The sequence below is a fragment of the Denticeps clupeoides genome, chromosome 19, assembly GCF_900700375.1.
Source record: "Denticeps clupeoides chromosome 19, fDenClu1.1, whole genome shotgun sequence".
Classification (NCBI taxonomy): domain Eukaryota; kingdom Metazoa; phylum Chordata; class Actinopteri; order Clupeiformes; family Denticipitidae; genus Denticeps; species Denticeps clupeoides.
The window spans coordinates 13,454,420-13,468,970 of record NC_041725.1 but is presented as its reverse complement, the minus strand read 5'-3'; the positions used below and the strand labels follow the sequence as shown (position 1 = coordinate 13,468,970).

General features: G+C 42.3%; 2 protein-coding genes across 2 annotated transcripts in view; both read left to right on the top strand.

Moving 5' to 3' along the window:
* Positions 1-7,609, top strand: part of frem2b (FRAS1 related extracellular matrix 2b) — a 63,871-nt gene extending 56,262 nt beyond the window's left edge. Inside the window, exons 17-24 of the mRNA XM_028962828.1 lie at positions 3,342-3,534; positions 3,828-3,932; positions 4,255-4,382; positions 4,460-4,594; positions 4,695-4,821; positions 4,931-5,118; positions 5,215-5,361; positions 5,941-7,609. Coding sequence (XP_028818661.1) covers positions 3,342-3,534; positions 3,828-3,932; positions 4,255-4,382; positions 4,460-4,594; positions 4,695-4,821; positions 4,931-5,118; positions 5,215-5,361; positions 5,941-6,459 — 1,542 coding nt within the window. The 3' untranslated portion in view covers positions 6,460-7,609. The remainder of the gene's footprint in view (positions 1-3,341; positions 3,535-3,827; positions 3,933-4,254; positions 4,383-4,459; positions 4,595-4,694; positions 4,822-4,930; positions 5,119-5,214; positions 5,362-5,940) is intronic.
* A 641-nt stretch (positions 7,610-8,250) lies between these two features.
* c4 (complement component 4) overlaps positions 8,251-14,551 on the top strand; it is a 12,552-nt gene continuing 6,251 nt past the window's right edge. Inside the window, exons 1-18 of the mRNA XM_028962114.1 lie at positions 8,251-8,494; positions 8,649-8,838; positions 8,932-9,103; positions 9,185-9,255; positions 9,335-9,420; positions 9,499-9,581; positions 9,701-9,788; positions 9,869-9,974; positions 10,094-10,220; positions 10,294-10,409; positions 10,526-10,705; positions 10,793-10,975; positions 11,142-11,336; positions 11,424-11,570; positions 12,362-12,491; positions 12,596-12,661; positions 12,767-12,967; positions 13,044-13,164. Of these exons, the coding sequence (XP_028817947.1) occupies positions 8,439-8,494; positions 8,649-8,838; positions 8,932-9,103; positions 9,185-9,255; positions 9,335-9,420; positions 9,499-9,581; positions 9,701-9,788; positions 9,869-9,974; positions 10,094-10,220; positions 10,294-10,409; positions 10,526-10,705; positions 10,793-10,975; positions 11,142-11,336; positions 11,424-11,570; positions 12,362-12,491; positions 12,596-12,661; positions 12,767-12,967; positions 13,044-13,164 (2,318 nt within the window). The 5' untranslated portion in view covers positions 8,251-8,438. The remainder of the gene's footprint in view (positions 8,495-8,648; positions 8,839-8,931; positions 9,104-9,184; positions 9,256-9,334; positions 9,421-9,498; positions 9,582-9,700; positions 9,789-9,868; positions 9,975-10,093; positions 10,221-10,293; positions 10,410-10,525; positions 10,706-10,792; positions 10,976-11,141; positions 11,337-11,423; positions 11,571-12,361; positions 12,492-12,595; positions 12,662-12,766; positions 12,968-13,043; positions 13,165-14,551) is intronic.

The following is a 14,551-nucleotide window of genomic DNA, read 5'->3' as shown; positions in this document are numbered from 1 at the left end:
TGCCAACTTTCTCAAACCCAACTGTGGGACACTTTCTAGCAGGAGCTGACCCACCTACCCGGCACCACAGGACATACACTTTTTATTTAGATTTTCAAAACATTTCGTTTTTGTATGCTTTATGATTATTGCTGATACCAACCTGAATTTTACTTGGTATCGGCTCAAAAAGGAAATCAGTGATATAGAACTATATATCACTAGTGGAAACTTGTCCTGTACAGATTCCGCTGCAGTGTAAAAGTTCAGCAGCAGTTCATCAAGGCAACTGAAGCACTGCATTGTGGGATCTGTAGTTTTTGTGTTCATAGCACTTCATATAAATATCTACAGTACAGGCCACACCTTCTCATTCAATGTGTTTTCTTTATTTTCTTGACCATTTACATTGGTAGATTCTCACTGAAGGCATCAAAACTATGAATGAACACATGTGGAGTTCTGAACTTAACAAAAAGTGGAGACCTGGCCTCCACAGTCACCGGACCTGAACCCAGTCGAGATGGTTTGGGGTGAGCTGGACCGCAGAGTGAAGGCAAAGGGGCCAACAAGTGCTAAACACCTCTGGGAACTCCTTCAAGACTGTTGGAAAAGCATTTCAGGTGACGACCTCTTGAAGCTCATCGAGAGAATGCCAAGAGTGTGCAAAGCAGTAATCAGAGCAAAGGGCGTCTATTTTGAAGAAACTAGAATATAAAACATGTTTTCAGTTATTTCACCTTTTTTTGTTAAGTACATAACTCCACATGGTTTTGATGCCTTCAGGGAGAATCTACCAATGTAAATGGTCATGGAAATAAAGAAAACACATTGAATGAGACGGTGTGTCCAAACCTTTGGCCTGTACTGTATATAAAGTGATCTCGCAGGATGTGGCCCACGCATCATTGCTTTGACACCACTGAAACACTTTATAATTCATAGCAATGTTTGCATGAGTTTTGTCATGCTCACAGTAGTGAGCATATTATTGGCCAATGAGGCTGTAATTAGAATACAGGAGTGGAGCTGCCCCGGAAGGAACACATGAAAAAAATCACCCATATATCAGAATGTCCCAGACAATTCGGAACAGTTGGCAACACTAGGAAATACCACCTATTGTTTTTGACTGGTTGACGTTGACGTTGGAGCTAGGTGCTGATTGGTTGCTCAGCCAGTCTCAACGGTTACAACAACAAGAGGCTGGCTACACGCGACATGAAAAAGTCCAAAAAAGAGTTGGAGTAGCATAAGAGTTGCCTAGGATCTGACAAGCCCTTCACCCACTGGCCATTAAATGTCACTGTGGCACTTCAGGGAAATAAAGCCATCACTAGTGTGCTATGCCATGTGGGTTCGGTGCAATGTGACCTTTAGAGGGAAACGTCTCTCACCAGTTACACCTGACGTCTGACGTTCTGTGGAAACCAACAAACAGAATAATAATTATTTTCAGATTATTCTGCTGTATGTTTCGTATCTCGCCGTGTTCTCTTATTTACAGCTATTTTAAAAACCAAGGCTCCAGGCTTTTGGGGGTGATTCATAGCAACCAGATACTATTATTATCCACGCTGTAGAACAAACTAGGGCCTTTTGTGCCGCTCATCAAATATACCGCCACGGACAACCACAGCCACTGGATGGACGGCCGGACTTCTCCAAGGAGGTCTCCCATTTATCCCAAACCTTAAAAAAAAAACGGTCAGAGTCATGAGGACTGTTTTATGGTCGGTTTCCTTTTTGTCTGTGTTTTTATGGTGGCTGTTTCACAAATGGAGGTGCCATCCCCTGTAACCCAGTCCTTGGCCCTGCCTGGCCATGTCACCCATTTGCATTCGCCATGGAAACGTGGTGTGATTGGGCTTCTGTTCCAGTTAATTAAAAGTGAGCAGAGTCGAGTAAAGGGCTGGTGGGGCCGTGCTGTGTCAGCGCGTAACGCAGGCCCGATCTGCCCTCGACACTGATCTGGCCCGCTCGAGTCTCTCCCGCATGGATGGCCCGTCTGAGACAGTGCTGCGTTTAATTAAAACTTCCTGGCAAATCCCTGCGGACCCCAATGCACGCCATTGGGAATTTACACAAGGTTTTTATTTGCGCCTGGTTGGCAAAGTTGCCATCTTGGCCACATTCAGTAAATGAGGATAATTGGAGATATTTTCTTTTAGCTTGTAGCATGGGGCCATAATCGTTAGTGACCACCAATATGTCTGTAGTGATGCAACGTTCACATGCAAATCTTTGCCATGATGCCATGAATACTGGGATCCTATAACTACACTGACACCTAGTGGTTACAAATGAACATGGCAAATTTTTAAAACGTACTGCCACAGAGGAAATCCAATTGATTGTGATAATATACTGATGTAATTCAGTTATCAAATATGACACTAAACGGAATGCAGTATTTTAATAATATTTCACGAAAATCGAACAATAGATGTATTGAGTGAGTATAACTGGAGGTCTGTGACTAAACCATAATGCAAGTTTAAAAAAAAAACAGCTACTGCTTGGCTCCCCTTTGTAGACTAATCCTGGGCTGCTCCGTCTTTATTTAAATTTGTATAAGCGGCGACAGAAGGAGCTGTGCTGGATTTAGCTGTCGGAGCGCTAGACTTTGAGCAGTTTAATGTTTGTGTAGTGCCTGTGTAAGTAGCGTCAGAGTGTCTGCTGCTGCTGGGTGCAGTGGGGCTTCAGGCCTGCCCCTGCATGACTGTGCAGGAGCTGCGGATTCCTCAGTCAGAGGTCACCAAGGAGCACCTGACTCCGCTGAGAAATCCCTCTGAAATCCGGTCTGAAGTCGCTGCCTCTTGCTGCGGGGCACACAACATTCCCCCCAGCGCAGAAAAATAAGTAGAAGCTGCAACAGATCGCGTCCGCAGACGGTTCCAGCCAGCAGCTATGGGGAATGTTGTGAATTTTTGTTGTGAATCAAAAATGTATTCAATCTGAATTTAATAAAATAGTTTAAATCCATTTTATTTCCAAAGCAAATTCCTTTCAGATCACAGAGCTCCCTACATGTTATGTTATCTTGGATAATATAGTACAGTATATTATTAAAAGGTCTGCTTGGCCACAAAATCATACAAAAATACACAGTGTTTTTGTATATTGAGCAATGACATAATTCACAATAAATGGATCAGAATGCAAATGATGAAATAAACACTTGACTTCTGTCAGTCATGCTTAGATAAAAATGTGTTTTCTTAAACACATGGAGTTTTGTGTGTGTTTTTTTATTAATCTTCAGTTTCATCTTTTCAACCTGATGTAGGTTCTTTGCATAGGTTCTAAGCCATAAATGTGGTTGAGTCCGTTGTAACCTTTCCTGCTCTTTACACCCACAGGTCCTAAACCTGGTCCAGTCCTATGTGACTCTGCGGGTTCCGCTGCACGTGTCCTATGTGTTCCACTCGCCAGTGGGTGCCGGTGGCTGGCAGCACTTTGACCTGCAGTCCGAGCTGCGTCTGACATTTGTGTACGACACTGCCATCTTGTGGAACGATGGCATTGGAAGCCCCCCGGAGGCCGAGCTGCAGGGTGAGCGTGGAGGGCGGAGCTGTGATTAGATGAAGGGAATGAAAGTGAATGAAAAAGTCTCAGCAACAGACAGTCCTGCATAAGCGCTTAATCAAGCCCTTTCACCCGAGTACCACAGGCCTCCTTTATATCCGAATTGAGATGTTATTCCCATGAATAAAAGCTGTAATTTCTGCCTTCACCTGCAATTCACATTTGCATAAGTGAAGTAAACAGCCCTTCCACTGGCAGGAGATTATTGCACCACAGTCAGATCAGGAGTGGAATGAAAATGTTGGGTTTTTGTCTTCCAGGTGCTCTCTATCCCACCAGCATGCGGATCAACGAACAGGGCCAACTAGTGGTCAACTTCCGAACTGAAGCACGCTTCAGGGGGCTCTTCGTCATCTCACACTCTGGTATGCGAAACCTGAGATGCTACTTCACAGAAGATCTGATCGTGAAAAAGAATCTGAGGGTTTTTCTGAGAAGGCATGAATCTCTGAGTTAGACCTGATTCATTGGATTATGCGATGGTGCTGACCAAACCCAATTGTGGTGTTGTAATTGAGAGGATAAGAATGATAAATTCTATACCCACAAAGGCATGGATCACATTCATCATTCACAAAATGTGCAAAAATAGACCTGAAGAAATGATTTACACACACACACACACACAACCAGAGCATTTGTTTTTGCTCACAAACATGCTCATTATTCATTCCGGATTTCATTCAGCTTCGGTGTTGAACTCCATGGTCATGTGTACGGAACATGCCGGTTTGATCTTTAACCTGAGTTTGGTGAGGAGTGAGCCTACCTACAACCAGCCCATGCAGCAGTGGACCTTCACCTCTGACTTTGCTGTAAGAAACCCCCACAATCCTTTGCTCACTGCTGTGAACCTGACAGCAGAAATCACCAACCTCTCACTTGTCTCCAGATTCGGGATTATTCTGGCACATACACAGTGAAGCTGGTGCCATGTACGGCCCCGCCCAATCTGGAGTACACCATCCCTCCCATGTGCAACCCCAGAGAGCCTGTGACCTTTGACCTGGACATCCGCTTCCAGCAGGTTAGACTATTGTAACATTCCCCTTTTTTTTATATATATTCTTTCTGGCCCTCAGGCCATTTGGTTTAAATCTACTCCTGCTGACTCATGTGTGGAACAGGTGAGTGATCCTGTGGCGGCAGAATTTAGTCTGAACACGCAAATGCTGCTGCTGGCCAAGAGGACTCTGTGGCTGTCTGACGGATCCATGGGCTTTGGCGAGGGGAGTGACACGGCCTTCTCAGAAGGTACAGCACGAACCAGCACAATGCTGAAAGGATGCAGATTTGTATATATATGCAGAGTGGTTCATGTGCAATGACTGAGGCTGCATGAGTTATGACTTTTTTCATGCAGGTGATGTCGTTTACGGGCGTGTGATGGTGGACCCTGTGCAGAATCTTGGTGACTCCTTTGTCTGCAACATTGAGAAGGTGTTCCTGTGCACTGGGGCAGATGGCTATGTGCCGAAATATAACCCCAACAACTTTGAGTTTGGTTGCTTGGCTGATGCGCCAACCTTGCTGTACAGGTTCAAGATAATTGTAAGTATACAGGCAAGAGCTGAACTTGGTTGGAAATGGTTGAAATGGTTGGAAACAAAACCAATGGAACTGAATGGGACCAAACTGAATTTACAGGATAAAGCTCAGCCGGAAACTCAGGCCACAGCCTTTGGGAGCGTGGCCTTTAATGCTCTTCTGGCTGTGGATGACCCTCAAGCACTCCCCCTGGTCAGGCAGCCAGGTTCAGATGGATTCAGGCTGGACTCCACAGCACTGTTCCAGGTTTGAACAATTGGTTACAATGTAACAAAAAAATATATAATATTATATATATATATCAATTCATTGTGCATTATATACCCTGATAAGTGTCTGTATAAATAAGTTTAAAACACAAAAAAATTAAACTGTGTTAAAAAGGCTACAAACTATCCAAATATTTAATAAAATGTTTTGTAAAATATAAGAAATATCATCTTATAGTGACTTTATAGATTTACAGTAATATTGTAGAGACTCGTGTGTTCATGTGGCTGTATAAATAGAAAGTTTTGTGTTTAATACTGAGTAAACTGTGTAAAAATGCTACATACTCCTCAAATATTTAATAAAATATTTAATAAAATATAAGAAATATAATCTTATAAAGACTTTAGAAATAGTAATGTGTCTGTATAAATAGTTTACTGTTTAATACTGAGTAAACACTATACTATATTTTTTACTATGCACATGTAAAAAAAATTATGTATAAAAAAACAAGCAATACCATCTTAAACTGTGCATTATAGACTGTAAGTATAGCATTGAATGAATTGGTAGATGCATGAATGCTAACAAGTTAATGGATTTCCGCTGTAGGTGTCTGCAGGGAGGGAGTGGTACATCCACACCATCTACACCGTACGCTCCAGGGACAACGCCAACCACGGCATCGGCAAGAGGAGCCTGGAGCTCCACTCACTGGTCTCGAGCGACACCTCCGCTTCCGCGGCCAAACGGCGCAGGAGGTCGTCCAGCGATGTCCCCAACATCGCGGAGGAGATCGGCGCAGAGAAGAGCCGCGGGACGAACATTCTGCACATCGCGCTGGACCGGAGCAGCAGCAAGCACCGGCGGACGGGGGGAGATTGGGCGGAGGTGCTGGACGAAGGGCTCCTACCCAGGGAGCTGAACCTACGGGACACTGGAGACGACAATCTGCCCATGATCGTCGGAGCGCTCCTGGGCCTGCTGCTCACCATCCTCATCGTCATCATCGTGGTGCTGCTCCTCCGATCCAGGCAGGAGAAGAAGAGCCTGGAGTCCCCCAAAGCATCCAACAGCACCGAGCCCATGGTCACCCCGGCTCTGAGCTGCGGTGACAGCTCTGAGGTTTAACATTAACCCCATCCAGAATCATACACAGCACAGACCTCTGTCTTTTTTACACGTTTGGTTTTTTTTGCAAGTGCCTTTTTTTACACGTTGGAACCTGACGAGAGACAACAAATGAGCGGGCTGATCTCGGCCTTCTGAGCTACACTGAAAACTTGAAACACTGAAGCACTTCTACTGTCACCGTTTCTAAGACAGTTTTGCTCAAGTGTCATAAACCTCATTTTTATCTCTGTTTTACCATCCAAATGTGTTTTTTTTTTTTTTTTCTCATTTTTTATTGTTTTTTCAAACAAAGGTGCTAGAAGACTTCTGTCTGTTTGGATAGGGATGTCGCGATAAGAGTTCAGAGGAACAAAAAAATCTGAAGCTTGACAAGTGCATCACATACTGTATTTTTTTATTATGCTTTAATCTGACATGTGATCCACCAGTATTTCATGGGTATTTTTGTTATCATTTCCTGATAAGGACATTTTTTATACTGTTCTAGTGCATCATGTTGTCAATTACGTTCTTAGCCGAAATGATAATCAACGCAAGTGAACACTGCTTTTTTTTTTAATGCTTTGCATGCTTTTTAATCCTCACATGCCTGTAATTGTATTGTACTGCGTTGACCTGATTTGAATGAAATGTTGGACTTTTGTTTTCCTGTTGCATATAGTAGTGAAGCAGCACACACTTTACACACTTCTTGTGATTTTGTCGGGTTAACTACTCACTATTGCTCTGCTGTGATCGCTGTTGTGAATGTGGCTCAGTAATAAATCACATTCCGTAATCTAATCAGTAATACTGCGATGGCTCAGCGAATCAGGGCCGGGTCATACCTCATGGATGTTTTTTTAACTGAATTATGATTTGCACAAAACCAGTGAACGTATAACTCGCTGTGGATTTCAGCATACAAATTGGTGTAAACGGTACAGACTGGTCACTGACCCTAAAACCACACCTCGCCCAGTACAAACAGCGGGTAAATCATTTCCGCGCCGCCAATAACCAATTTTAACTCATCTCAGCGGCATGTCTGCAGAACTGGCCACCTGCTCCTCATGTCCAGAGGGACACAGAGGTTCAGGCTGAATTGGAGAAGGCCTCGGGGTGGAATAGTGGGAATGGTGTTTCGATCACAACTACTCCCTAAAAAAAAAAAAAAAAAACAGTTGCATTACAGGTATTTTTCAAGCCTATTTATTTATTTTATTTTTAGTTAATTTACATGTAAAAAATAAAAAAATTACAAATAAATAACAACTGTATTGAATTTCTTTCTTTCTGTCCATTTCATGAACACACCTATACGTATGCCCTGACTGAATCAGCATCAGTATTAAACTCAAAAATGGCTTTAGATTAGACAGAATTTAAATGCTATGCAACATTCTAATTAATATTATTATTATATTGCTTTTCACTTTGCTGAGACAAATCTGGAAACGTATTTGATCATTGTGCAAAATCCATTTTGATGCCTCATTGAGTGTATACACTTTTATCTATGTACATACAGCAGAAAACTATGGTTCGGGTGATTTCGAGTCATGTACTGTAAGTATTTGTTACACACACCACAAAAGGTCAAGTTGAAATGAAAATAAAGTTGATTTTTTACATAAATTGTATTCTTTGTTTGATTTTGCCCAATACATTTTAATCTGTTTTAGAATTCATTCAGATTTCTTTTCTTTTTTTCTGCCTCACAACAGTCCTGAGTTCTGGGAAATCACATGACTTCTTGTCCAGCCATCTTCAATGCCAAGTCCATTAATTTATATATTTCTGTATATTTGTGACTTGTACTTGTTGGTTGGAAGGACTTCTGCATTCTTGTGAAGAATCGGTGTGGTCATTTTTGAACGGCAATAACATTCTAAAAAACTTTTTGCTGTCACTTTAATGTTGCGCAATAGCTGGTCAACAGATTCAGAGGGTCTTTTTTTCAGAGTGTCCGAGCAGATCAGAGCTCAGACGGCAAAATGAGGATCGCCGTGCTGGTTCTGATGCTCACTGCAGCAGCTGCAGGCGTCCCGACGTAAGTACACGACCACGTCAACTGCGGCATTTTAAAGCATATTTGCATGTGTGCTTGACTGTCTGTTCCTTAAAGAATACCAGCCGTTAGAGCCACAAAGTCCCTGTTAAAAACATATGTGTGTGTGCGTTTATGTGTGTGATGTTCACGCCAGATGTTTCATCACTGCTCCAAACATTGTCCACACTGACGTGGAGGAGACAGTAACCATTCGGCTTCATGGAGCGACAGAACCTGTCCACATGAAGCTGTACTTCAAATTTCGTGGGGACCAACCTATATCTTCAGTTAAGACTGTGACCCTCAACGCCCAGAATAACTACAACACGCTGGTTAAACTGAAGGTGGGAATATAGTCTACACTGCATGCAGAGTGCATGCGGCTCACAACTTTCTGCAGGAGAGTTCATGCTGTTTGCTGGGATGCATCTGTGCAGGTGGAAAGAAGTCTAACTGAAGGTCTTCGCACCATTGAAGACATCTATTTATTTGCAGAAAACAAAGATCTTTTTGAAAAGGGAATCAAAAGGGAGCACATTATATTAATTTCAAGAAGAGGCTACATTTTCATCCAGTCAGACAAACCTATTTACAACCCTCGAGAGACCGGTGGGTTCATGCTGGTGTCTAAGCAAATGTAATTACCCTGGATCATGAGAGTTGAGCTAAATTCTGCTTTCTTTTAACCAGTAAAATTCAGGATCTTCACTCTAGACAACTACATGCTTCCTGTCAACCAGATCATCAACGTTCGAGTCTTTGTAAGTAAGACGGGTGCCTGCACAGGCCTTAACATGAAAACCCACGTTTCTGCTAATGGAACCTTTATCTTTCGTACAGAACTCTAAAGGCCTGGTGGTGTACGGCCACAATTTCATGTCCAGTCAGATTCTTGAGCGCACCATCACCCTTCCAGACGTAGAACCGTAAGCGTTGATCTGGATCTCTGATTGGAAGATGATTTTCATTACGCTGCAAAATATTTTACTTATTTATTCTTTCAGGCCAGGACACTGGAAAATTACAGCTTGTTTTGTAGATACACTTAAATTTAATACTACAGTGGAGTTTGAAGTTAAAGAATATGGTGAGCAATTAAACCACACAATATATTTTATTTTTCTACTTTTTCTTCTGCTTTTATTTGCCTAAAAATGGATGAAAACATTTATACAGTTAATAGATTTGTCTGTTTTTATTTGTCAGTCCTTCCATCTTTTGAGGTGAAAATAGAAGCTGCCCAGCCGTACTACATCCTGAGCGACAGCTCTTTCCAGTTCAGCATCTCTGCCAGGTTTGTGTCTGCATGTATTGTAGTTCTGACCTTCCAGCAAGACCTTCCAGGGTCTAAGAGCTCGTGTTTTCTGATTACAGGTACACCTACGGAAAAGGCATCAATGGCATTGCCTTTGTGCGATTTGGGGTTACTGACGCACGTGGATATAGAACGTACCTCCCTGGTCTTGAGAAGCAGGCATCAGTGAGTGAAATCATTTCATTTAAGCCACTGACTGATGCTCGGATCTGTTCGTATGTCCATCGGAAATATCGCTTAAATCAACAGGATGAATTAAATCCACAATGTAATTCATTATTCAGATTGCAGGCGGAGTGGCAAACATCCAGTTACTCACAACCGACCTTCAGCAGACAGCAGAAAACCGCACCATTACAGACCTGGAGGGAAGTTTTCTTTACATTGCTGCCACAGTTCTGGAGAAAGCAAGTGAGCGAATTCATTTAATACCGTAGCGTACAGGGTTTGCTGCTCTCTGACCACGCTCCGATTTCCCATGTAGGTGGAGACCTGGAGGAGATGGAGAGCAGCTCTGTGAAGATTGTGACATCGCCCTACATGATTGATCTGTCAAAGACAAAGCAACATTTCACTCCAGGAGGCATGTTTGCTGTACTGGTAGGTTATGGGATTATTTCACATTACACAGCAGATGTGCTAAAACTACAGAAAGTTAACAGTTTGACGGTGATAAGCCATGAAGCATGACACACAAACATCTCGTTTCATCTCAGGCCACCACCACCCATCCCGACGGCTCCCGGGTTGGAGGCCTAAACATGAGAGCTGAGATCACAGTGGAGCTAAACGGTGCCGAGCCGGAAAGCTCGACTCTGAACATCGTGAGCAGCACAGAGGGTCGGGCCGTGTTTACCTTGCAAGTTCCCCTGCAGGCTAAATCCCTGGATGTCAAGGTGACGATGCAGAAGCGTGGCAGAAACGTTCTGTTTTCCTGCTACAGCGTCCGCAGCACCATGACTGCAGCTCCTCGCTGCCTGTAGGTGTTTGTTGTAGGGGAGGAGGAGAAAGCGCACATGACTGTCAGCGCCGTGGCGGCCACGAAATCGAGGCATCTGAGCGTGGAGGTGGAGCACAGAGTTCTCGGACCAGATGAAAGCATGACTGTGACCTTCAGAGACATAATCCCCCCAGGCACCACAAGACCTTCTCACATCTATTACATGGTACTTTGCACATATATAACATGGCACTCATGCTTCTGTTGATATTAGTAATCAGTAATCTTGGCAGGTCATTGGTATGAATTATATTATTAATAATGTATTATTAATAAGTTCACAGCAATGCTATCATAATCTTTAGTTTCTTCATGTATGGCTTTTCTTGCAGGTTCTGAATAAGGGCAGGGTTGTACAAATGGGGGACATCCGGACATCAGACCCCACTACTCTCAGCCTGCCCTTCAGTGCTGACATGGTGCCCTCATTCCGCCTGCTTGGCTACTACTTCACCGGGGACGGGCTAGACGCCGAAATCGTGGCAGACTCTGTATGGGTGGACGTGAAGGATGTCTGCAAAGGCCTGGTAGCCCCTGGTTCTGAACACATTTTCATCAGGTTGTTCAGGTTGACCACAGCGGCAGTGATCTTCCGATCTGAATCTGTTTTCCAGGTCAAGATCCAGCCCTTCGATGTGCACAAGCCGGCAGATGTAGTGAATGTTAATGTCCAAGCCGAGCGAGACAGTAAAGTGGCACTGGTGGCTGTGGACACCGCAGTATACACCCTGAACAAGAAGAACAAGCTCACTGCACAGACGGTTCATTCATATGAGGCTTCATTCTCATGATTTTTAAATAAAGTATACAGTACAGGCCAAAGTTTGGACACACCTTCTCATTCAATGTATTTTCTTTATTTTCATGACCATTTACGTTGGTAGATTCTCACTGAAGGCATCAAAACTATGAATGAACACATGTGGAGTTATGTACTTAACAAAAAAAATAACTGAAACTGAAATAACTGAAAACCATGTTTTATATTCTAGTTTCTTCAAAATGGCCACCTTTTGCTCTGATTACTGCTTTGCACACTCTTGGCATTCTCTCGATGAGCTTCAAGAGGTCGTCACCTGAAATGATTTTCCAACAGTCTTGAAGGAGTTCCCAGAGGTGTTTAGCACTTGTTGGCCCCTTTGCCTTCTCTCTGCGGTCCAGCTCACCCCAAACCATCTCGACTGGGTTCAGGTCCGGTGACTGTGGAGACCAGGTCTCCACTTTTTGTTAAGTACATAACTCCACATGTGTTCATTCATAGTTTTGATGCCTTCAGTGAGAATCTACCAACGTAAATGGTCATGAAAATAAAGAACACACATTGAATGAGAAGGTGTGTCCGAACTTTTGGCCTGTACTGTACATATTCTTTTTTTTTCTGATGGCAAGTGTTCATTATGAATGTGCCAGGCACTCTCTGAGACTCTCAGATATAATCAAAACCAAGATATTATATTAAATATTACAAATACTACAGTTTTAAGCCTTTACTGTGCTTAAATTGATGATGTTGATAAATTTTTTATCATTTGACATATTTGGTCTAATGCAGATGTTTGACTACATGAATTCCTATGACTTGGGCTGTTCCATTGGGGGAGGAAAGGACCACAAGTCAGTTTTCTTCGATGCAGGGCTAATGTTCATGTGCAACTGTCGTGTGGAAACAAAAGTGAGAAAAGGTGTGTCGTAATAATCTGAAAATTGTCGCTTTGTTTCACATTGTGACATGGTGTAATTTATATTGCATACTTGTGCTAAATGCATTTATGTTTGCACATTACAGGCTACTCTTGCAGCAATCCAAATCCACGTCTAAAACGATCATATTCTTCCCACTTCTCAACTATTGGTATGTCTTGTCATAATATTTAATAAGACAGATTCAATATTACATATTCAATGGATTTGTAATGTGAACCGGGCAAAGAACAACAGAGAACAACTTCTTCTTCAGTCAACCGTCACAGCACAGAGTACCGGAGATGTTGCTCAGATGGAGTGCAGCTCAACCGGATGGGCCTCAGCTGCGAGCAGAGATACGCAAAAACGGCGGACAAGCCTGAGAAGTGTCGGAATGTGTTTTTGCAGTGCTGCAAAGAGGCCACCGATTTGAGGAGGAAGTTAATAAAATCTAGGAAGTACAGCATTGCTAGAAGTAAGGTCCCTCTTCATTACTGTTCACCTGTAACAGTGCAGGCTTGAAACAGCGTGCATTTCCTTCCCATTTCCAGGTCAGGGTGTTAATAAAGAGGTGGAGGAAGCCATCAATGAGGCCGCCATCCACCTCCGCAGCTACTTCCCTCAGTCATGGATGTGGATGATCAAGAGCACTGACCACACCGGTCATCTCAGGTACACCTGTCACAAGCATCCATGAATGAATCCAGTCAATAAATCACCGCACAGAAGGCGGAGCCAGCAATTCACACGACTCCTTCATACAGGTCAGCCTAAAAACAATCAAAACAGACAGCAGAAGAATACAGATTAAAGAGCAACAGTACGGCTCGAGATCCACAGGGACGTAACAACAATTCACATACCCAACATTGTCCTGAGGAAATATTAATAGTAAAAAACAAAATTAAGACATTTTAATGGGCCGCAAGAGCAGAAAAGCAGGGAAAAAGGTCCAAAAATAAGTGTTGACCTGTCAAGGGTGTCTCCCGGAGGCGGGGATCCAAGTTTTGGATCCAAGTTTCGCTTCTAGGATTCTGTGAGGGTCTTTATAAAATGCGATCAATGCAAATTTAGCATTAAATAAATTCCCATGGCAATTGAGCATTAAAAGCTTTGCCACGCTAACTCGGAACACTTCACAGAATTAAGTACTATCAATTGATACATAGCTTGCTGGTATGATCCGAATTACGTAAAAAGTAAAATCAAAGTAAAATCAAGGGAAAGGCATAATTTTGTATGTTTTTGTGCACAATCGCATGCAGGTTGTGCATGTGTTATTTAAGTATTTGGTTTTGTCAGGAATTGGCCCATGAATGTATTTTATGTTGAAAACATACACAATCATCAGCAATGTATTTGACTTGCATGGCCGTGTTATCCACTAAAGTTAGTCTGTTGACCAGTTAGTTTCAGAATGTAAAGCCTGGCAAAACTCTCCAGCCCAACATGTTCTGACCTTCAGTCATGTTTAAGCTACTGCCCACTGGTTAATGCAAAATTGTTACAGTTTATAAAAAAGACTGCCTTCTTTTCTTAACATTAACATGAACATTATTACTAATTCCAGTGCCATGTCTGAAACTTTTGACTGCCCCCTAGTGGATGTGGCCAGAGCTTCACATTGAGTTTCTAAAGCGCATTATACAGAATGTTATTGCAGTTTTAGAGAATGGGTAAGGTTCAGCGCTATGATTTCTTTAACTTTTCTTTCACATTTGATGTTTTAACACACTTTCATACATTTTAATTTACTTGTGCTCCTTTATTTCTGATGCATACATCTCGATGGTAACTTGAAAGCACGTTGTAAGTCGTTCTGGATAAGGGCGTCTGCCAAATGGCTTAAATGTAAATGTAAATGTCTCATATTTTAAGAGCTAATATAAGATACATAATTTATATATATATATATATATATATATATATATATATATATATATATATATATATATATTATATTATCTCTGATGTATCTTATATATTATCATTTTAGATATATATATATTTTAGATATATATAGATATTCACATGAAAAGTTTTTGTTGCCAAATAATTT